Source organism: Vulpes lagopus, chromosome 1 (genome assembly GCF_018345385.1).
Source record: "Vulpes lagopus strain Blue_001 chromosome 1, ASM1834538v1, whole genome shotgun sequence".
Taxonomy (NCBI): domain Eukaryota; kingdom Metazoa; phylum Chordata; class Mammalia; order Carnivora; family Canidae; genus Vulpes; species Vulpes lagopus.
Window position 1 is genome coordinate 118,340,392 of NC_054824.1, and position 24,472 is coordinate 118,364,863.

At 43.6% G+C, this 24,472-nt stretch overlaps 1 protein-coding gene across 2 annotated transcripts; it reads right to left on the reverse strand.

Moving 5' to 3' along the window:
- Window positions 1–18,713: 18,713 nt before the first annotated feature.
- ADCYAP1 (adenylate cyclase activating polypeptide 1) lies at window positions 18,714–24,058 on the reverse strand. 2 transcript variants are annotated; one of them, XM_041772075.1, is made up of 5 exons: window positions 23,490–24,058; window positions 23,048–23,158; window positions 20,717–20,848; window positions 20,180–20,278; window positions 18,714–19,016 (listed from the first exon to the last, which is right to left on the reverse strand). In XM_041772075.1, the coding sequence occupies exons 2-5, from the start codon at window positions 23,155–23,157 to the stop codon at window positions 18,827–18,829; spliced, it is 531 nt and encodes a 176-aa protein (XP_041628009.1). In that variant the 5' UTR covers window position 23,158; window positions 23,490–24,058; the 3' UTR covers window positions 18,714–18,826. The 2 variants fall into 2 exon arrangements, with proteins under 2 accessions (XP_041628009.1, XP_041628000.1); XM_041772066.1 differs by having other exon boundaries at window positions 23,476–24,058.
- Between the last annotated feature and the right edge of the window lie 414 nt (window positions 24,059–24,472).

Below are 24,472 nucleotides of genomic sequence, written 5' to 3' on the forward strand. Positions count from 1 at the left end.
TCATAATTTTGTATTCTTTGGGTCTCACAAAACCTGGCCCCTCTTCTGTTGATGAGTCCCATGAAGAAGACCAGATTTCTATGATGGCATCTCTCATACTTCATTACACATGTTTATTTGCTTATTTGTCTTTCCCTAGAACCCTGAGCCTCTTCACCTTAGAGACATTTCTAATTTATCTTTGTCTCTGATATTCAGTGCAGATGTTAAATAAGTGAATAGACTTCGTTGAACTTTTAGTTATCCATATACTAATCAATGACTTTTATGCTTCTGAATATTATTTGTTCCCTTTTGCTTTTCCTCAGTAAAGATTCTTCTGAAAATTCCAATCTGATCAGGTGGAACAAGTAAGGAACTGTTGACTCCTATTCAGAGCAAGAAGCCAGGAAAATAAGCTTTTTGTGGCCAGGTAAGGTAATGGTAGCAAGAGTCAGTCACAGGTAGAAAATCTGTGAAGCATGGAGTTGCTGAGTCAATTAAGGAAGTGAAATTCCTGGAAAAGGCACTCTCTTCAGACTAATGATTAATGAATTTTAGCATGCTTAGCTGGAGAGTTTGTTAAACCACAAATAGGTGGGCCCTATCTCCAGAGTTCTGATTCAGTACATCTCAGGTGGGAACAGGACACTGGCATTTCTAACAAGTTCCAGGTAATGCTGAGGCTGATGGTCCAGGGACCACACTTTACCTTGCACCACTGATGACCAATGTTGGCTGTACATTGGCATCACTTGGAGAACCTTAAAAATGCTAATGTCTGGGTTTTCCCCTACCCCAATATTCTGATTAATTGGTCTAGATCATAGCCCAGGCATTAAGATTGTAAAAGTGCTGTCAAGTTTGAGAACCACTACCCTACACCATGGTATATTAGAGGGTAAGAAAACTTTTCCTGTCTTCCCTTCTCAGTTCTTTGACTGGTCTAAAAATTAAATTGAGTGAGAAAAAAATTAAAATTAAATTGACATAGGACAGAATAACAAGATATAAACAAATTTAATTTACCCATAAAAATATGGCATTCAAAGAAGTGACCAAAGCAAGCAGCTTTTATACATTTTAGACAAAGAAGCAAAATTTGTGAAGAACTGACAAGACAAAGGAATTTTGGCTTAGGGTAGCAGATTAGTGAAGAAGTAACAAGATTTATTTACACAGCCTTCTCAGCCCTGATTTCCCCATCTCTGGTGTTAAGGACGCCTTCTACCCTCCTGCTACAGGGTGGTATCTTTCACATGGAAGATTGATTTCCTTCTTTCAGGGGGACAAAGGAGATGAGAGTACCTTTCTTGTACTAGCTGTTTCTTAAGTAACTTGACTTCAAAATAATCAATATGCCAAAGTGGCCTATTTTAGGGTGGCATATTTTGTTCTCCTTCAGTAAAAGGCATATTCTGAAAGGCAGCTATGCTCATCACTATACCACCAATGCCTGCTATAAGGCATATTTTGAAATATGCATAAGGCATATAGGTCACAAGTCTTGACCTATCCTTCACCTTGCCAGGAGAAAGAGCATTTGAACCCTTTTTGGAGAATCTTAAGAATCATTTCAAGAGAAATTTAAGAATCTTAAAAGGTCATGAACTCCACATTCCCTCCCTCTGCAACACCATTCAGCCTCCCACAGGGCAACTTCAGTTGGAGGCAACCTTTCAGCATTTAAATGGCTCCAACTACTAAAATCCAAAGGAGACTCACTTAGGCCTTGCTGCACATAGACCACACTCTACACACTGCTCTACACACACCAATTCCCGAGCCTTGGCCCCTGTCAGTGATCACCCAGAATAGCCACCCCTGCCCTTCCAGCTTCATTCCATCCTCCTCCCAGAATAATGTCAGCTCCTTGAGGTTAATTTCTCTCCCTCTGGCCCTGGAACCCAGCTCATCTAGTCAATGAAAGGTTTTTGAATGACTGTGGATAATGTATTACTCAAATCATTGACTCCTCCCTTTGGCGGGCAAAAAAATTTCTTATACTCCCCAATTGTCTCCCCATTGCCACATCTAATTGTTGGAGGTCTTCACCTTTGTCACAATTTAAAGGTAGAAATCAACGTGGTAGTACCTACCACGAACTGCAAAACAACCAAACCAAACCGAAACTATTTAAAATGATGTCCCAAAATAGAACCTAAAACAGAGAGCTATATTAAGTGAACTAATTAAATACGGAAAATGAGAATTTTGCTATTGCATTACAGGCTCCTAGTTTTACCTAAATGAATGATAAAAGAAAGTGTGGAAGAGCAGAATGACTTCACAGTAAAACTCTAAGCCCCAGAAGATCCTAGCATTCCTTCTATTCTAAACTTAGCTCAGCCACTGGCCCACCATGTGAATGAGTCACTGTTCTTCTTTGACTTAAATCATCCCTCTTATAAAACTTGTTAAAGAAAGACGTCACTGCAAATTAGATGTTGTAGCTAAGTTTAGCCATCCTTAGGACATAAATATTATAACTTATGTGAGTTCAATCATTTTTGTTTCATGACTTATATTTGGGCATGTGCTTAAATGTGTGTTTTTATACATGCTGTAGCTAAAGATACACCTTATGCATAGACATAGATTTTATATTTATATATATAATATTAATACAATATATATGCAAATATCCACAGAAAGCACCTTGCACGGAAACATCCTTGAGCTATTTTAAGAGATAGCATTATTTTACTGACAAGTGTTCTGATTTTAGCTCTCTGACTTGCCCCCAGCCTGACCTCCGAATTGACTGTTCTCAGAGAGGCTATGTGATTGTGTAAGTGCGCCTGTTAGGGAGGGAGACCCTGTCCCTGGCTTCTTAGGTAATGCCATTTATAGTGTAACTTGGGGATTAATGGGGTCCCTCTACGAGAAATACTTCCCCACAGGCTTGTCAGAAGGCTGAGGTTCCAGTTATCACCAGCATGACCTTCAGTCTTTACAGATCTTCTTAAAAACACAGGTATTTTGCTTGGAGTAGAACAGCATGTTAGCTCACAAAGGTTGCACATTTAAAATCTGAGTGAATGGAGAAGTTAGTTTATCTGATCAACCCATTACCACCCACTATTGTCATCTCTTTAAGATTAGTATTCTGAAAGAATGAGGAAAAGGAAGACTGCAGACAAAGACTTGAGAAGCCCCAAATATTGCTTGGGAGGGGGAAGTCAGAAACCTGGATAGTCCAGCAGCTACACGAAGGTCTCAGCACAAAGGAGCAGGTAGCAAAGAATAATAGGGACACCAGAAGCCACGTGAGTGTCAGCAAAAAGCCAACCCTGGCCAGTGACCAAGGCTGAGTGCTGCATGAGAATCCATAATATACAGAGAACTTTCTCATGTCTTTTGAATCTCATAAAATCCCAGTGAAGTAGGTATTGTTATGTTCATTCTCATTTTATAAAGAAAGAATGTGAAATTCAGTGACCGAGTCACTCATTCATGGCCACTCAACTGGTAAATGGCAGAACCAGGCTGCAAACTATGGTCTTCAAAATCCAGCAAGTCTTCTTGTTACATCTTTCTACCTACATGTGTCAGGCTAGTCAGTGGGGGACTCTGTCCCCTCCAAAGCACAGATGTGGTTATACTGCATTATTCGGTTTCTGCTTGGGTCAGAACTGACCCAAGTTCCCTGGCAATAGTCAACAGGCTACTCCACTATATCAGGGGAGCCAGTGTCCCTGGAAACACAAGGCAAATGGCTAAAGGAGAAACTTAGGAGGGAGGCAAATATTAAGATCGGTAAGGAAGGTATCCCAACCCCTCTCATCCAAGACAGAATGTTGCTAACATTTTCTTGTGGGGTCAGAGGAAGATCTGAGACCAGGGAATACAGATTCTGGGAGAAGTCTCTACTATCTAAGTCATGTGGTCATCTAGCCTATCCATGAACAAGAAAAAAAAAGCATTCTTCAATTTTCTTAAGAGACTCATTCCCTTGTTCAGTCATCTTTCCTTTTAAGAAGGTGTTCTTTTGAATCTAACTTAAATGTTTTTCCACTTGCTTTCTTAGGTCTGCTCAAAAAGAGATAATCAGTGCCATTTAAACATATATTTAATATTTCAAAGCCTACTAAGAATCCCTTCCGTATCTCCTCTCCAGTAAAACAACCACAACTCCTTTGAAACCTCTTCATTAAGTGTAAGTCCTATTTTTCATGCTTTAATCAACTCCATTGCTCATCTGTGGTCCCTTTCCAGTTTTATTATACACACCTTAAAATGTGAAGACCAAAACACAGTACCCTGGATACTCTAAGGAATAGACCAATAAAAGCCTGGTTTCCTAGCTCCTGAAAAAGATCACAAAATAAGAGCCAGTGTCATGTTCATGCCCCAATATCACTAATAAATAACAGAACTGCCTTGCTGATTCATCAAACGTGCTTTCTCCTTGCTGCCACTTCCCGGGGACCATGCCCTTCCTCCTCAACAGTATTCCAGTGGTCTGTGTTGAGTACTCCTGCACATAACTCTATTCTGACTCTTCCTCAGCAACACTGCTCGAGAGGAGAGAGCCACAGCAGCTCACAAGTTTAAAATATGGTAAGAGTAGCCACTCCTCATTATCACAGAGGATTGGAGAGTCACAGTATTTTAGAACATAAGGAATGTTCATTGCCACACAAGAAGGAATTCATAGTATATACAGGTGCTCAATGAAGCCTCGATAGGTACAAATAGCCTAACAGCATTTGTAGATGATTTATACACTCTGGTCTGTCTCTATAAAAGGAAGCATTATCCTCGTTCACCAGCTCACAGGTTTGATCAGCAAAGTGACCATAACTGAGAATGCCAGAAGTACCCAGAGCTTGTTAGATCTGTCATGGTTGGACTAGCACTTAGCCTGTTCTCTCATTTTCCCTTTCCACTTGCATATTTCACCAAGCTATTTGTTCCTCACCAAGGGGAACTGCTACAACCTGAACTCTCTCATTTTTCTCCCTGAAGCAAAACAAGATTGTGTAAGTAAAAGACCCAGAAACATTCTAATCAGGAATCTAATCAACTAAGATTCAGGCAAACAAGAAAACAGATTCCAGAGTCAGCAAAGACCTGGATGATGATGCTGGAGGCATTGCTAGCACCTGAAACCCAAGATTTAGCTTTTAATAGAGACGTCCTCCCAGCTGAGTATCCCAGGCCTCTGTGCCCAAGGACTGAGGTTCTATGGCAAATATTTACTCAGTCTCACAGCATCCTTTTCAGAGTGGTATCTTTCTACTCTGCTGATGAAATGCAGCCCTATGGAGGCTGATGAGGTAGCACCATGTGCCCCATACTCTGCATCGATGGGGCCTGGACCATTTCACATTCTCCCAGAATGAGTCTGGTTTCCTGGAATGTTAGCTTGATGCCTGCATTGCCAGCTGGGTAACGTAAGGTGGTCATTTCAATAGAGAGTAGCCTGCAAAACCAATAAAATTATTCTATTCTATCCATTTTAATAGGTGAACTCTGTTTCCAAAAGAATGTACTGTTATTGGGACACCTGGTTGACTCAGTGGTTGAGCGTCTGCCTTCAGCTCAGGGATTGAGTCCCACATTGGGATCCCCATAGGGAGCCTGCTTCTGCCTCTGCCCCTCTCTCTGTGTCTCTCATGAATAAATAATAACATTTATATAAAATAAAATCTCATGAATAAATAAATAAAATCTTTAAAAAACAGAATGTACTCTTCTTTTTTTTTGTACTCTTCTTTATTAATGATATTTAGGCCAATTAAAACACAATGAAGATAGAGGTGTTTGTACTCCTATGTTCATTACAATGTTATTCAATGTCAGCCAAGAGGTGGAAACAACCTAAATTTCCAATGATGGATTAAGAAATAAAGAAAATTGGATACATACACTTTGGACTATAATTCGATCATTAAAAAAGGAAATCCTGTCATATGCTACATATATGAACTTTGAGGACATAATACTAAATGAATACGCCAATCAGAGAAGGACAAATACTGCATGATTCTATTTATATGAGCTATCTAAAAAAAGTCAAACTCACCAAATCAAAGAGTAGAACAGTGGTTGCTCTGGGGCTGGTGTGAGGGACAAGTGGGAATCATTGTTCAATGGGTATAGTGTTTCAAATATGCAAAATGAAAAGGTTCTAGAGATATGCTATACAGCTTTGTGTTTATAGTAAGCAATACTGCACTGTACACTTAAAAATTTAAGAGGATAGATCCCATGTGTTTTTTCATCACAATTAAAAAATCTATTCCCCTCTACTTCACTGTAAATGGCAAACTGAACTGACAATAAAATTATAAGCATATCAAAATGACAAACGCACATACCACAATAAGAATAGAGCATTTAAGAATAAATAAAGGGACGCCTGGGTGGCTCAGGGGTTGAGCTTCTGCCTTTGGCTCAGGGCATGATCCCGGGATTCCGGGATTGAGTCCTGCATCAAGCTTCCTGCACGGAGCCTGCTTCTCCCTTTCCCTGTGTCTCTGCCTCTCTCTCTCTCTCTCTCTCTCTGTGTGTGTGTGTGTGTGTGTGTGTCTCTCATGAATAAATAAATAAAATCTTAAAAAAAAAAAAGAACAAATAAACACAGGGTTCTGGAGTAGGCTCTAGAAAGGCTACTATGTTCATATGCCTAGATCTAGAACCAAGGCCACTTTTATGACCTTACAACCTAAATAATCACATTGGACCCTGGGCTCAGAACAGGCCTGCACTTGGTTTAATACTCCGCTGCTGTTGCCTAGAAGTTATTAATAATTTTTTTAGAAAGGACTCCACATTTTCATTTTGTCTAGGCCCCACATAATATGTAGCTGGCCCTGCTCAGAACTGATTATCTCTTCAGACTGGTCATCCTCACATACTTCATTCCATGTGCCTCGAAACTGGTGATGTCCAATCATTATTGTATAATAACTTTGGTCTTCCCTTTGCCAGACAACACCTACCCCTGAACAAGCAAATGACCAAGGCTACCCTTTCAACACATCCCCGAGGACCTGGAAGGCCTGGAAATCATGCTCATCAAATCTCCTCCAGCCTGATATCTTCTGATATCCTCTACTAAAAATGGATCCTTTGTGCTTATCATAGTAATGATAAAATATGTAGGTGTCCAAGTGCTCATTTTCACCAAGTGTCCAGCCCCATTCTCTGAAGGATTTCTTCAGGGCCATTTAAAGGAACCAGAAAGAATAGACACTTTTGGAGACTTGAGTCAAATATTCTTATAACAATTGGGTGGGTGATCAAATTGCCTAGTTTTTAGATCACTTGAATGAAAAGCGAAACTAAGCCTAAAGTCTAAATGACTCTAGTTTACACAGAGATAAACTGTTAAGAATGACTACAAATTAGTTTTACCTCAAGGTATAGTTAGACAAACCCTTACTGCATAAATTTGTTTATTTTTTCCCTCCTATGATAGAATGCCAGTCACCATAATACAGGGACATAAGCTACTCATTAAAATGGAATTGTTACCTTTAAACTGCTTTAAAAAAAAAAAAAAGGCATTCTTCCTTACTACCTTTCAAACAAAGATCCTAGTAAGAAAAGCAGGACCTCTCCCTATTACCGGTAATAATAGAAACAGGTACTGATTAGATTTATGGGAATCTAGAAGTCTTCCTTCGGCAGTTTCAATATCCTTTTCACCAGCCTTTCTACCACGATGTCTAGTAATCAGCAAATTGAATTGGTTCACATTTTTGTTTCTTCTCCTTCCCTCTCTCTAATTGAAGCACAATAAATAATCTCATGATCAGAACATAGAATCTGCAAATGGGATCATCAGCTCCTTCCATAATTATGAATGCTATATGAGCAAGATGTGCCCCTTGCAAAATCACAATTCCAAGATCACTTCCATCTAATTAATGCTAAAAAGCATCATTTATTTCCCCAGCTCACTGTAGGACCAAGCATCTGGTTTCCACAAGCAAGAAAGTATATGACAGTAAAGAAGTCAGACTGTCTTCCTCTGATGATCGCTGTTTACACTGTAAGTGGAATAGCCAGAAGAGATCTTAGCAGGGATCATACAAGAACATCTGCATCTATAAGCGAGATGGAAAATTCCCAACCACTTAAGGAAGTCTCATGTCTATTGTTTGAATGTTTTCTTTCTTTTTCCCCCCATATCTTATTAAAGCTCAAATTTTGGAGACACACAAGGTCAAATACACTTCGGACTTTTGAGCAACTACAAAGAACTGGGCTTTAAATTGGTGGCCTCCGTTTTCTTAGAAAACAAGTTCTTCATTTAACCAATCTACAACTTTAGTGAGCACCCACTATGTGCAAGTTCTGTTTACTGTTCCCATCTGTCACCTGAGAGCATAAGATTTATCATCTGCTTGGACCAGAAGAAAAGAAAAACAGAGGAAAATAGTCCTACAGAACTCAGACAACTTCAGCCCAGAGACACTTTGGGTATTCAGAGGAGTAAACTTTGACTCCTCATTCAAAAGACATTTGTTGCTGCCCAAATCCTTCCTAATATCTAACCAAAATCCTTCATGTTATAACTTATTTTTTCCTGTTGTCTATATGGAGAATAATTGTTCACCAACTTTCACAGGATTAATTCCAAGTCAACAAAGTGATTGAGTGCCCATTATGTGCCAGAAACTACAGGCCCTAAGGATTGGATGTTGAATAATTATGGTCGTTGGGTTCTCAACCTATCAGCAAAAGACATGTGTGCACCTAAATACCAAACTAGTAGTATGACAAAATGCAGCAGGAAAACAGAAAAAAGAGCTGGTCTTTCCCTGAAAGATTAGTAGCATTTCATAATAATAATAATAATAATAATAATAATAATAATAGAATAGAAATGCATTCCAGAGAGAAGGATCCATAAATAGAAGATGATAGATGAGAAGAGAAAGATAGATTGGGGGGAGGGGAATTATTAACAACAGTCCAAAGATTCTTGACTCCAACCAATAGACTATGGGAAGTCATAAAAAAATTTTTAAGCCTGCATAGGGAAGTAATGTGACCAGGGTCTTGTTTTGGATAGATCATTCTGGAGACAGAGGAGAATGACTAGGAAGGAGTAACTAGAAACAAAGTGTTAGGAGGCTATTGCAAAAACAGCAAAAGATTGTGTAATGTGGAGCTGCTTGGCAGAAAATAGGATTGGAAAATTCATAAGACTGAGAGGCCAATTAAACAAATGAAGTAAAGAGGAGAAAAGGAAAGAAAATACTCTGATAAAGATGCCAGAAACAGAGAAGAGGAATAAATGTGGATAATGATTTCATGGGAACATACTGAGGTTGAGGTACCCATTGGCTAGGCAGTGAATATGTCAACTGGACATTTGAATTCACTCACAAGAACTATGGAATTGGGAGTCATCAGACCATCAGATGAGCTCTTCCATGGAAAAAGTATAGTCCTAGAAGAAAAAAGGAAAGACAAAACTTGAGGCCATCCAAAGATTTTGGACTCCAACCAAATGAAAAGAAAGTTTCAAGAATGAAGAAGATGCTAGATAACACAGAACAGGACTGCAGAGGTACTGGTTTCAGAAAATATGGGACAATTGAATACGAAGAAATTTAAGTAAAATTTTAGAGGACATACAGATGGCAAGAAATTGAGATATGAAATTGAGAATTGAAAATACATTTGGTGGTAAAGGGAAAGAAACTGAGAGAGTTTCATTTTTCTTTGTCTTTACAAAGTGGGAGGCAAAGTTAACGATGAAGTTAGAGGGCAAGATGAACTGAGGATCTTGAAAAATTAAAAAAAAAACAAGTATAGGAAATGAAAAAAAGAACTAATTAGAAGTGAATGCATTATAGATTCAACAGACATAGGTAATCATAAATTTATAAGCAGAATTGGATCAAAACAGATGCAAGATTTTTCCAATAGCTCTCAGCAAACAGGAGAAAACACATGGTTGGGTTGATCCGAGTTTGAGAAGTGAGCATAGAAGAAATGATCAGAGAATGGAAGCATTAGGGGCCCAGGGAGGGTCATTAAACTGATCTAAGGTGAGTGAGGAAATAGTAAAGGGAGAAAGAGGCAGGTAACCTAGGAAAATGATGGATAGGATGTCAGAAAACTTGGAGTGAATCTCTATTTAGTTTTGTCTCTTTTTTTTTTTTTTTTTTTTTTTTAGACTTTGTTTTTTAGAGCAGCTTTAGGTTTACAACAAAATTGAGACGAAGAGGGGAGCCTGGGTGACTCCATCAATTAAGCCTTCAACTCAGGTCATAATCCCACCCAGGTCCTGAGATGGAGCCTCTCATCATGTTCCCTGCTCAGCAGAGTCTGCTTCTCTCTCTCTCTCTTTCTCCACTTTCCCCACTGCTTGTGCTTGCTCTGTCTCTTGCTCATAATTAAATAAATAAATAAATAAATAAATAAATAAATAAATAAATAAATAAAATCTTTTTTAAAAATCGAGAAGAAAAAAAAGAAAGAAAGAAAAAAAATCGAGAAGAAGATGGAGATCCCTGGGTGGCTCAGCCCCGGACCCGATCCTGGAGACCGGGGATTAAGTCCCGCATTGGGCTCCCTGCATGGAGCCTGCTTCTCCCTCTGCCTGTGTCTCTGCCTCTCTCTGTGTGTCTCTCATGAATAAATAATAAAATATTTTTTTCTTTTATAAAATAAAAATCTTTTTAAAAAATTGAGAAGGTACAGAGATCTCCTGTGTACATCTTACCGCTATACACAAACCCATCCTACCCCTATATGCATAGCCTCTCCCATTATCAATATTACTCACCAGAATGGTACATTTTTTAACAAGAATGGTCTACTTTGGGACACCTGAGTTGCTCAGCGGTTGAACATCTGCCTTCGGCTCAGGGCGTGATCCCAGGGTTCTCGGATCAAATCCCGCATCAGATTCCCCGTGGGGGAGCCTGCTTCTCCCTCTGCCTAGGTCTCTGCCTCTCTCTCTCTGTGTCTCTCATGAATAAATAAAATCTTTAAAAAAAAAAAAAAAGAATGGTCTACTTTGACACATCATAATCACCCAAAGCCCAAAGTTCACCTTAAGGCAACTCTTTGTGTTTGGACACACTCTATGGGTTTGGACAAAAGTATAATGGTATATCCATTATAATCCATATCATAACATACAGAGTTTTTTTTTCACCACGCTAAAACACCACCCTGTTCTTTGCTTATTCAATTCTCCTGTCCTTACCCCACCCTATCCCCAATCCCACCTGCCATTCCTGGCAACTACTGATCATTTTACTGTCTTCATAGTTTTGCCTTTTCCAGAATGGCATAGAGTTGGAATCATACACTTTGAAGCCTTCTCAGATTGGCTTCTTTCACGTAGTAATATGCCTTTAAGTTTTGTCCATATCTCTTCACGGCTTGATAGTCCATTTATTTCTAATAGTGATTATTCCATCGCCTAGATGTACCATAGTTTATTTATCCATTCACCTACTGAAGGAAATCTTGGTTCTTCCAAATTTTGGCAATTATGAACAAAACTGCTCTAAACATCCATGGATAGGTTTTGTGTGGACCTAAATCCAGCCCAATTGCTGGATCTTACAGAAAGAGTATGTTTAGTTTGTAAGAGAGCCAAACTGTCTTCCAAAGTGGCTCTCTGCTGAATTCTATCACAAGTTTCACAGGTATAGGCAATGGCAACAATGATAGGATAGTTTATACTCAGAGAGCAGAGCTCTTACGTAATTTCAGAGTAGAGTACTTCTATGGCATTAGTGGTTCAACAAAGTAACATAGTTGGTAGCATAGGATGGAGAGGCCTCCTCAAAGGATAGTTCTTACTATAGTCAGAAAAAAAAAAAGTTACTAGGATTCACTTTTAGGCATTTTGTAATTTTTAAATATTAACACATTAAAATGGAATTTTAGCAGAGAATGTGAAGTCTTTGGAACCTTGAGGCTCTGGCATTCCTAACGCTTCCTGTTGGCTAGCACTTCTGCAGACCAGTTTTACACCCCCTCCTGAGTTCTGAAGAAGATATTGAGCCAGCTTGAGTTGGGTTTTCCATTACTTGGAACACAAGTCCTAACCGATATTACAAAAAAAAACCAAAACAAACCAAAAAAACGGCTTACAAATGAAGGGGATTAACTGGCTTATTTAACAAGAACAGTGCAGGAGTAGTTCAGGCTTAAGTGTTGGTTTGATTCAAGGGCTCAATGATGCTGTCAAGGACATGTTTCTTCTAGTCACTCTTCTCTTTCATGGTTATCACCTCCACCGTGAGGCTGGCTCTTTATATGGTGTGTCACGTTACATACTACACCACTCAGAAGGGAAGTAGAAACTTCTTTCTCAGAAGAAAAATTCCAGCAAAAATTCCAGGAAAAAAAATTCTTCTGCTATCTCACTATCCTCAAATAGATCACACGCCAAGCCCTGAATTGTAGTCAGGAGTACAATTATCCTGATTAGTTACATCTAGAGGTGGAGCTAGTGTCCCATAAAATCCAAGAGGGACATGTGGTCAGTAGAGCAAAAATCAGGATCAGGGTAGTTAATAAGAGAAAGGGAAATGTGCACAGGTACATTTCATACTATTTTCTTTTAGGTTTATAGGTATTATTCCTCCCTGAATTAGAATTCTATAATATGTAGCAAAGATATAGCCAAGAAGAAAATAAATTTAGACCAGATAATACCACCTACTATAATGTTCCATTGTTGTTAAAAAATATTTTTCATTATGTCCTCTTTCCTTCCTGTCTATGAGCTTTATGTTCAAATCACATCTCTGTTGATGGGAGAAGTTAGGCAGCTGCAGAAAACTACTCTATACTCTGTAAATTATCATTTTTAAGAGCAGTCCAGTTCCCAGTCTATGTCTTAAGAAATCTCTTTTTCCTTTATTCTAGGAAAAGGTATTATTATCTTGAGGCACAAGGTAAATTGTTTTTAGTATGAAAATGCAATCCTTTTGTTTATCAGAATGGAAAAATAAAGGCCTAGAGTTTGAGTCTATTGCGGACTTCTGCCTATATGTGAATTTTTTAAAAAGATTTTTATTTATTTATTTGACAGAGAGAGCGCGCCAGGAAGCATAAGCACAGGGAATGGCAGAGGGAGAGGGAGAAGCGGGCTCCCCACTGCGCAGGGAGACCCACCGCCAGGACCCCTGAATCAAGGCCTGGGCCGAAGGCTGACACCCAACCAACTGAGCCACCCAGAGACCCCCCCATATGTGAATTTTAAGTTCATTTTGCCTTATGAAGAAACACATCTAATGAATTTGGCATTCTTTTCTATGTAACTTTTCCCGGAGGGAGATCTGGTTTGGTTTATGATGAACACTTAATTAGTAAGTTAATTTCACTTCTTATATATGCTTTGTAGCTGTCCTATTGAAGTAAGGGGGAATGTCATGGTAAATTCTGTAAGCCCTCTAGTTATTTCAGTCACTCAAAGAGGTATTTACAATGTTCCCAGAAGTATGTTGGCATTAAGGCACAATGCCTCTGGACATGGTCTCCAGGAGGTCACCTAGCTGGGTCATCTAGAAAGCTATGGACTTCTAAAACAGTTAAGAAACAAAGCAGAGCTATGTGAAATTAGAGATCAGAAATGGTAAGGGTCACAGGAGAACAGTGCGAGGGTGGACATGGGAGGAATGAAGCTATGGTCACTCTGAGAAGCTGAGGAAGAGTCCTAGAAAAAGAGGGCTTGAGTTTAAATTTACAGAATGTTTAGATTGGGTAGGGAAGAAAAAGACATTGGGGCATAGAGAGATGGTTGGGAGATGAAAAGGAGCATTAGCATTTCAAAGACTGATGTGAATCTGTCCTTCTAAAGAGGAAGGATTGAGGGCAGCCCCGGTGGCGGTGGCGCAGCAGTGGTTTAGCTGCTGCCTGCAGCCGCGGGCTTGATCCTGGAGACCCTGGATGGAGTCCCACGTCAGGCTCTCTGCATGGAGCCTGCTTCTCCCTCTACCTGTGTCTCTGCCTCTCTCTCGCTCTCTCATTCTCTGCATCTCTATGAATAAATAAAATCTTTAAAAAAAAATAAAGAGGAAGGATTGAATTGGGGAACAGTGAGAACGACTACCCTGAGCTGACCAGTTATAAACCAAAGTACAGCAACAAGAGAAGTAGGCACCTCCCTTCGTCAAAAAGGTTGCAATGAAAGAGAAGAGTTCAGACTTGATCTTGGTTCCCAATCTTGTAACAGCGTGAATAGTAGGGTTGAGTCTGAGGTCATAACAGGACATTCAACTGAAATCCTACTGTAAACAGCTGGGGATACATTCAAGCCAAATCTGGATATGATACAATCGGAAGTTGACTTCTGAATCTGCAGAATTACTGCCAGCCAGCTGTCCAGTTTCTCTCAGTAACTTCATCCATCTCTTAGTCATGTGACTGGATTTTTTGGACTCTACTTATAGGATCACTCTCCTTCCAGGAGCCCCTTTGATAGAGATATCCAACTGGAACATACATGTAAAATAATGCTAACTAAAGGAAATACTGTAATTTTTCAAAGAAACTAATGTCCATCCTGGGAGAATACAGCTTATTGACATATTTATTACTGTGTCCAGATAGCATGACTTGTCGCTTATTTAACGTGGAGAAAAAAAACCCACCCAGTCCCAGCACACTTGTAGGCATACCAATATAAGTGGTCTCAAACTTAGGGCCCATTGGGATGCCTGGGCGGCTCAGTGGTTGAGCATCTGCCTTCTTTCTGCTCAGGGTGTGATCCCAGAGTCCTGGGACCAAGTCCCACATCGGGCTCCCTGCATGGAGGCTGCTTCTCCCTCTGCCTGTGTCTCTGCCTCTCTCTGTCTCTGTCTCTCATAAATAAATAAAATCTTAAAAAAACAAAACAAAAACAAAAACGTAGGGCCCATTAATCTGGGTTTTTATTTAAAATGCAGATTTACTTGTTCTGGTGGAGGCCCACAATCTACATTATTAACAACAATCTTGTAGCAGAAGAATATTCTTTGGGAAAATACTACCTTAACTCCCAGGTGTTAGTTAAGCTCTCTCAACCAATGTGCCTGGTTTTAGGTGTTCAATAAATATTTATTGTATTGAATCAATATATTCCCAGCCCTAATAGCAACAAGGCACACTTCTTGGCTATCTAAATATATCAAGCCTTCCAACGAAAAATCATCATTTGATCTATCCCACAATAAGAGAATATACCAAGTTGCTATATACATGAACTTCACTTAAAGTCGGCCAATCTGGAATTTATCTCTACTTTCTTGACAAGTCACTAGCTCCCAACCAAATAAATTATTTTTCTTCATTCTTCCATTTACCACACCAGCAGCTCATTGTAGGCAGTTAAAGATGGAGAAGTAAAAACCTATTCAAAAAATTCAATATAAATATGAATTGTACTCTATTAATTTTTTAAATTTACTACAAATGAGATCTCTAGATCATAAGCTCCTCCCTACATGATTCTGGGCCTGAAATACTGAGCTAAGTTCTAAAGATAGTTTTTGAATCCTTGCTGATCTTTGCTCATTCTTTAATACTACTGTGACATATTTATTGATTTATTAATTGAATCCATTAATTTTCAGGATGAAAATCTGGCAATTTAAATTAAATGGTATTTGATTTATTATAAATGACTTTCAATACATTTTTTAAGCCCAGAAATCGTCAAGGGCTCCAAAATTAACACAACTGAGAAATTGATGGGAATTTCATATGAAGGCTTCACTTTAAAGTTTGTTAATATCAATTAATAAAACAAAGAATCCACAAATGACTGTTCACGTTTTGTCCTAGCTTTCAAAATACATTTTCTTTTAAAGTATTCAATTAACTCTTTGCTTGCTCATGTTCTTTTTCTTTCCACTCAAAGCACATTAATCAGAGAGATAGTTGTTTGTAGATCTCCAAATATATTTTAAAACCTCCAAAACTGATTAAGTCATTTTTATGCAGAATTTTATGGAGACCAGTTTAGTCTGCAGAGTTACTTGTGAAAGAACATGTTAGACTGATATTTTAGAAGCATATACCCAGGTATTATCTCCCACCAATCAATAGTAACTTTCTGAATACTGAGCAATGTATATATACACTAGGAAATGGAAATTTATCTAAATTGTGCATCCTATAAGTGTTCCAACATCCATGCCTATTTATGAACTTAACATCTTCTTAGCCATCTCCATCTGAGTAGCTACTTTAAATTTTTAGTTGAATTCAGTTACCACATCAAGCAGATATTAAAGTACAGTTTATGAAAATACATGGATGCTTATAGTCCAGACATGAAAGATCTATGGTTGCTAAAGAAAATATAATCCCTTAAGAGATTTTAGTTATTTCCTAAATGTCTTTTTTTCTCCAAACATTAGACGAGGTTGCATTGTTTACAAAAATTTATTCATACAAATTTTACACACTTTATATAACAGTTATCAAAGTCCTAGTTATAGATATCATGTGTGTAATAATACTTGGTTAAGATGTTTTTATAATCAGTTGCACACAAAATAAGAGCTCCAAGACTAACATCTACCTAAATTATCACTATATCATAAATCTGCTCCAGGTTAGTAAGGCTCTTGGCATTTCTAAAAAGTATACAAAAGATTAAACTGGGTGATCTCTGTAAATGCTTGCAACTAGCCACGGGAACACTAAATTAGACTTCATAAATAAAAGGTTAACTAGAGCCCTATTTCACCACTAACAGCTGACACAAATACAGAAAACTCTGCCCATTACCCAAGAAACAAATAATTAAGACTAAAATGCAAGCCGATGTGTTGCAGCATTGTAGGGCCACTAAATAGCCATCTGTGATTCGTGGCGATTTAAAAGGCGAAGAAAGGCACTAAAGCTGCAAACTGCATCCCGTGTCACATTGCCTGAGGAGACTGCAGAATTAAAGAAAGATTGATCCTGTGCACAGGACTCAGGCATAGATCGAATGCCTCTGTGCTTTCACTGCAATGTGATCTCCTGGCAGCATCCATCCCGCTTGGGAATGCAAATCCAATTCTGTTTTCTTTGATTTATGACTTCATACTGAATCAAATCCATAAAGGAAAAGGAAAGGTCCTTTAAACTTTACAAGCTATTGTTTAATCTTTTCTTGTTCTCTTTTTTTCCAAAAGAATTTGTGCCTGAATTTTGGGAGTTTGGCTGGTTTGCCTGTTGTAGCTTGATCTGGTTGCTGGGTGAAGGTTCTTGTTTATAGAGATTATTCACAGGTTCAAGAAACTGATAGGAAACAGACAGACATGCTTTCTGTAGCCAAGAAAGGATACAAGGGGGAGGTTGTCGGGGTCTGTTGGAGCTTGCTTACCTCACTCTAGACCACAAATATAAGATAGTACTCATACATTTGGAGATGAGGTTTAAAATGATTTATCGGTTAGTAAAACTGAGCAACATGTGAACACTACACATTCTAATATGACAAAGGTTGGTTTTATGAAATAAATTTTACTAAGCAATAAGCCATAATGTAGAAAAATACATTTTACCTACAAACTCAATAAACAAGAAACAAAAGGTTCATATTTAGTCCATAATTACTTAGTGGTAACTACACAGGGGTTCCTAAACTTTACAATAAGTGCTTGCATAACAACAAAAAAAGTAAGTAGCATTCACAGATTTAAGAGAAATGAATGAAAAATGGTAAACGGTACTTTCAACAGTGCAAGAGGGTGGGAAAGAGTCTTCAGAGAATCACAAAACAAACGAGTGGCTCCTACAGAGCCGGGTTCAAAGGGAGGCATCCTGGTCATATCACAAGATGAGAAGCATTGACAGCACTGGAGAAAAACACATTGTACTTTGCATCCATTTCCAATATCCAGCGCCCAAAGTCAGTCAGGCAGGGGACCTACAGTGGGACTCCGCTTACCCTCAGCATCCCAGACCTGGGGCAGCTCCAAACCGGTCCCTCTCTGGGGTCCTCCTCTGACTGCCTTATGCTCTACCTCTTCCAATATACCTGCATTTCCTTCACTCTGGTCCAATTACCCTAACCTTGGGACACTGAGTTTCCTGGAAGTACAGAGAAGGGAGATTTCTTACCCAAGTCTCCCTTCTCTGTACGTCCCCCTTCCCAACATTTACCCCAGGGAGTGGTGTGAATTCTGGAGAGAAGCACAATTTGGATTGAGCTGTTGTTTTTAATCGGGAGAATTTCCTTCTGGGCTGAGAGTCTGAAGAGAGACAAGTACACATAAAAGTAGAACCAAAGAAAGCAGAAGTACTGGAATTGCCACCCAGCGAGGGGGACAAAGGGGGGACAGTGCCTAGCTGGGTTCAGCTGGGACTGTGGCAGCCTGCCCCAGAGACTCACGAAAGAGTGCCCTTCAGCAATTCTCCCAAATCATTACCTCCAAATCTCCCTGGAGCAGGGCATCATTATGTACAGTAGCAAATGGTCATTATTAATATCTTCAGGCCTGTCGTGGATAAAAATACTATCCTTTTAATTCCATTTTACAAAAATAGGAGTAATATTCAAAACAATGATTGTCTGTTTTTCTATTTATTTTATATAAAAACATAAACAGCTCAGGCGAATTTTCAATCCTTGTGCACACTTTGTATGAACTGCTGTCTATTATACCTATATAGAATTCTCAATATATATATTTGTAACGTGTATATATATATATATATATCAATAATTGGTCCACAAAGTATATCTGTGCATTCTCTAGTGCTTTGTAAAAAGAAAAAACAATATTATTATCAAAATATTCATTTAATGGCTTTACTTCATACATAAATACATGTTTGGATAGAACACATGAGCGGTGACTTGTTCAGTCAGTTGGGAAAGTGACTTTTCATTGTGTCAGGGCTGTGTATACACAAGGTAGCTGGTAACTCATCGCTACAAATACGCTATTCGGCGTCCTTTGTTTTTAACCCTTTGTTTATACCTTTTCCCTAGGACGGCCGCCAAGTATTTCTTGACAGCCATTTGTTTCCTGTAGCGGCTGTAGCTGTCCGTGAAGATTCCGTCTGAGTGGCGCTTGGAGAGAGGCTCCGAGTCGTCCTCCGCGCCGCCGCCTAGGTTCCCACTGCAAGGACAGGGGTCGGGAAGGGGGTGGCGGGGCGGGAGACACAGGTTCAATAGCAGCGGGGAGCAGAGGGGCCCCACCCCACGCGGGAGCCCTCGGGGAAGGCAGGGTCTCCGCGCCCACCGCGCCGCCTTCCTCTGCCAGCAAGCAGCTGCGGGGGGCCGGGGGGGGGGGGGCCGTGATGGAAACCCTCATCCCGCCCTCCCCTCCCAGGGCTTCCTGGCACTAAATCCTTCCAGAAGGGGCCCGGGAAGAGGCCCGGGCGCTGAGCTCGCGATGCACGCCTGCCCTGCCTCCAAATGCTGCGCGCTGGGATGTGACCATCCGTGCTTTTGCGCTCAATTGTCCCAACCGTCCCTCTCACCACCCCCAGCCCCCACGTGCAAAGAAAATAACCCGGGAGCCCCCACGTGCCACGCTGGCGGCTGCCTGGGAAGTTTTACACCGAGCCCGCAATCCCTGGTCAGGCAAGGGCACTCCTCCCCTTCCGCACGCTAAGTCGGAAAACGTGATGATAATAATATAAGTCGACAGGCTGCAGGCAAGACTTTTCATCGCATGAATTATTCATTGCGAAAAATGTAATCTGTTTCCCCCTGAGCTTTATTAAAACGTTGCCTTCCGCGGAGAGAGGTTCCACGTAAGCCCGGTGCCCCGAGTCTGTCTGGCACGCGCAAAAACGGCTCCCCAACTGCCCACATTTGAGGATTTGTTAGCTTCGACTTGAACGTACAGTACAAGAAATGGTTAAGGGGAAAAAAAAAAAAAAAAGGCTTACAGTAAATCAAAGCAAATCGTCCCGCGAAGCTGCAAGGTTTTCAATGACTCGGGGGCGGGGGCGGCGGGGGAGAAAGAGGCTATTTGGTTTCTCTTGGGGGGTTGTTTTGTTTTAATTCAAAACGGATCAAACTGCAGGGTTTCTCGGCCCTCTCCTTGCCTCTCGCCGCTCAGAACGGTGTCGCCCAACTTGAGCGGCTACAAGGGAACCTCGGGGGTGGCGGCTGGCGGGCGGCGGGCGGCGCAGACCCGGGGCGCGGCCCCCCTCGAGCCCACGCGCAGGCACGGACGCGGGAGCGGCGCCGCCCACGCCGCGCGCTCGCAGACCCCCCCCCCCGCAGCGCGCGCGCCCCGCTACGCCGCTTAACTCCTTCGCGAACTCTTACCCCAGGCCCTTGGCCGCGAGCGTCTGCAGGTATTTCCTGGCGGACAGCTGGTCCAGGACTCTGCGGTAGGCCTTGTTAAGGATCCCTTGGGCGACATCTCTAACGGGGAGGCAAAGCGAGCGCCCGGGGTCACTGACTCGGTCCCCAGAAGGCGGTCCCAGGAGCCCGGCTGCGCACGCCCGCGCCTCGGCGCTCCGGGAGGCTGACAGCTCCCCCCGCCCCCCGCGCCCTCCGGGGGCACAGAACTCGCGCAGAACTTTTTAGTGACGTTCCCGGGACTGCCTGCTGGGAGCGGAGAGCTCCTACTGCCCTCCAGGAACGGCAGGCGCGGGGCTGGCCGGGGCCGTACACCTTTCGGTCCCACGCGCCCCTCTTGTCCACAGAGCCCGTCCCGCTGCTGACTCTGTCGCTCTCGCTGGTACCAGCCCCGGAGAAGAGAGGCTTGAGGGCTTTTATGAGAACAACCAGCTCGGTGGGCCACCACCCGCCCTCCCGCGGTCGCAGTCCGGGCCGGCGCGGGGGCCGCGCGGGGGGTACCTCCTCTCCGCCGGGTAGGAGAGCGCGGAGGCGTCGCGCAGCGCGGAGGCGGGGCTCCCCGCGCCGGGAGGGTCCCAGTCGTACGAGTCCTGCAGCGGGTTCCCGTCCTCGTCGTACGCCTCGTCCTCCGGCCTGCGAGGGTAGCCGGGGGCAGAAGGAGCGGTCAGTACAAGTCCCTCTCTGGCTCCGCCGGGACCCGGAGAAAGGGGCTCGCACGGGTTGTCCTTCTTCCTAAAGATCCGCCACGGAGAACTGCCACTTCTTCCGGGGCGGGGGAGGGGGTAGAGATAAGGCGGAAGATATCCCCCATCCCTCTAAGCCACTCTCCGATCCGTCCCCTCTAGAGGATAAAGGGTCGCCCTGCGGGACCCGGGGCAGCCGAGATGTCAGCGCCGACCCCGAACACCCGGCCGCGGGAAGGGACTACCCCCTCGGGCCTGAGGCCTGCCCCACCCCACACAAACAGCCCCGGGCGGGGAAAATTAAGGTCCTCAGAGCCCTGGCGCCGCCCAACGCGAAGACCCGGAGCGGGAGGCCCAGAGCGACACCGAAGGGCGGCGGATGGGTGGGGTGTGGGGCGGCCGAGCCCGGCAGCCACCCCCACCCAGCCTCCGCGCCCAGGGGAGCCCTTCCCCGCGCAGATGTAGGTCACGGAGAACCTCCGACTTCTATTTTGGGCGGGAGAGGATCTGGCAGGAACATGAATAATAGATGCCCCTAAACTTAGCCTGTTTGGCTGTGGCTCACTCTTTCTGTGGCTTGTCCGCGCACCCTGGTGCCGCTCGCCCGGGGGATGTGCCAAGCACACGGGACTTCGAAAACTGCTGGGAGTGAAATAGGACTTTTAAGTCCGCCACATAAACAGTTCGCGCTAAAGTGTTAGCGACGTTGGGGCGGCGGGAAGCGAATGGGTCAACAGGGGTCCTAGAGCCGAGAGGAGCGCCGCAGTCTCCAAGTCGCCCTCGCCTAGCGCCTCCATCCTTGGCACAGGGCGGGGAGGGGTGGGCTAAAACACAACACCCCCTCACTTTGGGCCGCCGGAGAGACCTGGAAGGCGGCCAGGGCAAGTAGCGCTGTCTAGTAGGGTTTAGAGTCGTACTTCGTTATCCTGCTTGCCTTTCCTCCATCCCTGGAGAGGTAAAGACGAGGGAAACACATCCTTCCTCCGTTCGCCCCACACCCGGCCCTTCCTCAGAGACGCACCTCCCCTATAACCCAGCGTCCCATATTCCCTGAGTCTTTCTGGCAACTCTCATCCCTGCCCCGTGCCTAGATGCTGGAGTCCTAATGTGGAAGCCAGAACCCATGTCTCCGGCCAAATCAATGGTCAGCGACCCGCCTAAAGGCGACGGTTCTTGGGCGCGGCTGCGAGAAGCAGCTTTGCCGGCAGAAAGCGCGCTCCTAGCTGCAGGGAGCCGCGTGCACCGCGGGGCGCGGAGGCTGCGCTGCAAACGGAGCGTCCACTCCCCAGCTGACCGCCCCGGGACATTGGGGCTGCGTAAGGAACCTAGCAGCGCCAACTGATTAGAACCAGGGTTACGGAAAAAAAAAAAAAAAACAAAAACAAAAAACAAAAACACGGTTACTGCAGCCTCGGGCGGGCAGGATTGTCCTGGTCCTGCCTGCCTGCCTGTTTTCTCTTCCTCTTTCCCTGCATCCGTTTCATCCGTTTCTCCCCTTTCCTTCCAGACTCATTCTTGTTCTTCCTTCTCTCAAATCTCTTTTCCTCAACTATACCCGGCCAACACTCCCCCTCCCCAAAACAGTCTGAGACTCAAATTGCAGATGGAATACGTATCACTTGAAAGAAAGCTCTTCCAGGGGAAACAATTCGAATTGAAGTGAAACGGAGATCAGAGGAGAGAGAGGAAGACCCCGCCCCGATAGTCCAGAACAAGCTGTAACAAAGCAAAGTCCACGGAGCTTCACGCTCAACCCTCCAACCTGACTGCGGGAGAGAGGAAGTTCTAACTCAGCTAAGAATAAGGAAAAGAAGTCAAGCTCGGGGCCGGGCCCTGCCCCTCCAGCGGGCGGGGCTGGGGGAGGGGAGGTTTCTCCAGCAGGCTGAAGCTCGGTGGCTCTACCCCGGCCCCTTGGCTGCGGCGGGCTGGGGGAGGGGCGCTGAGCCGCAGTGGCGCCTGCCTGGCCCTCGCGCGGAGACGGAGACCCGGCCAGGGCCCGGGACCCGCGGCCCGACCCCGGCTGACAGCGGCGTACTGGGAGCCCGTGGGGAGATGGTCGTAGCCAGGACCGCGGAACTGCAGGAGGAAGACCACGAGGAAGTGTTGGGGGAAGCCAAGCCTCAGCTCAGCCTGGGCGGCCAGCACCTACCTGATTCCAGGGAACCGGAGTCCTGCGGCGGCAGGTGAGCAGTAGACGCTGCTGTGCATTATTATCCCATAGACCAGGAGGGCCAGCCTCGCTCCGCTACACATGGTCATTCTGCGCAGGAGGGAAAAGAGGGCACGCAGCTGTCAGAACGCCCCTGGCCTTTCACCCTCCAACCCCAAGAAACTCTCCGAGCTGGGGGAGGGACAGAGCGAAGCTCCGGCTCCGGGTGTTGAATACCGCTTAATGATAGCCGGTGGGCGCCCTGCCACTTCCCTCTCGCTGTAGTTAGGAAAAATATGTATGTGTATACCCAGTGCCCGATAACTCGCCAGACCTAGTCCAAGGAAAGCTAACTCGTACCCTGATGCTGGTGAAAGAATCGGCAGTCAAATGAATCCTTTGGTTTGGTAAGATATTTTTCCCCTTACCATTCAACTCTTACCGCTGCTCCGAGAGGGTTTGTTGCCAAGTAGGACGGCGGGCAAAAGGCTCCTCCAAGTTTCTGCGCTGGAGTCACAACCCAAGAGACATCACCGTCTGGCGTTAGTGTCTGAGAAGCCGCAGGAAAGAGCTGGAGCAGCAGGAGGAGCTGGAGGACTTGTTTGCTGAGGCCAGTATTCTGTTCAAAAGTTTGGAGAGGACAGAACTAGGAGGAAGCGTGACACCGAGAGAAGGGGGCGAGGAGAGAGATGTACAAGGAAGAAAGAGGAGGCGAGGAGCTAAAGTGGGGGTGGGAGATAAAGTGGTCTAAGTCCACCAGGAGAAAGAAGTGATTAAGGAAAAGAGGGAAAATCAAAGAAGAAGAGGAAGGAAGAGAGAGGGCCGAGGCGGCTGGTGTCTGTTGGAACCGCCTGGTCAGGCAGTTGTGCAAGTCGGCAGCGCCTTCTCTGCTCTGAAGTCCCTCTGGCTGCGTCTGAAGCTGCGGCTTCTGCTGCTGCTGCTGCCGGTGGTTACAGAGGTGACCGGCCCTCTGCTCCTATTTATATGTGCAGTTAGCAGAAATCTATCTGAAGGTGGTTTTAGAAGAGCCTTCCTTGTCAACATCTGTCTGCCTATGGCCTTTAAGTACAGAATATTTTGTTGCACTGTTGCGCTCCGATTTTTATTCATGGAATGACTTCCTTTTTTTTTTTTCAGTCACGTAATGATCGGGTATCAGAAAAAGACGTCAGCATCCTAGTCCCTCAAGGAACATATTAACTATTCTGTGCTGTCCTCTTGGATGATAAGATCCGGAGTCATCGACTTCTCATAAACACCTTTCACTCATACAATCCAATTTTTAAGAAGTGCAATTATTTTGGTGGTTTTCAGTTTTGCCCATTTTTCAGGGATGGGTAAAGAATTCATAGAATTTCGAGGGTGGCAAAAGTCATGTTTTTTGATTATGGCCCTACAATTTCTCTTTACTTTTCATCAACCCCC

Coding starts and splice junctions, on each gene's coding strand:
- ADCYAP1 (XM_041772075.1), bottom strand. CDS start 23,157: ATGACCATGTGTAGCGGAGCGAGGCTGGCCCTCCTGGTCTATGGGATA. Junction 20,849..23,047: donor CTCCGGTTCCCTGGAATCAG/GTAGGTGCTGGC, acceptor CTACCCTCGCAG/GCCGGAGGACGAGGCGTACG. Junction 20,279..20,716: donor TCCTACCCGGCGGAGAGGAG/GTACCCCCCGCG, acceptor CCTCCCCGTTAG/AGATGTCGCCCAAGGGATCC.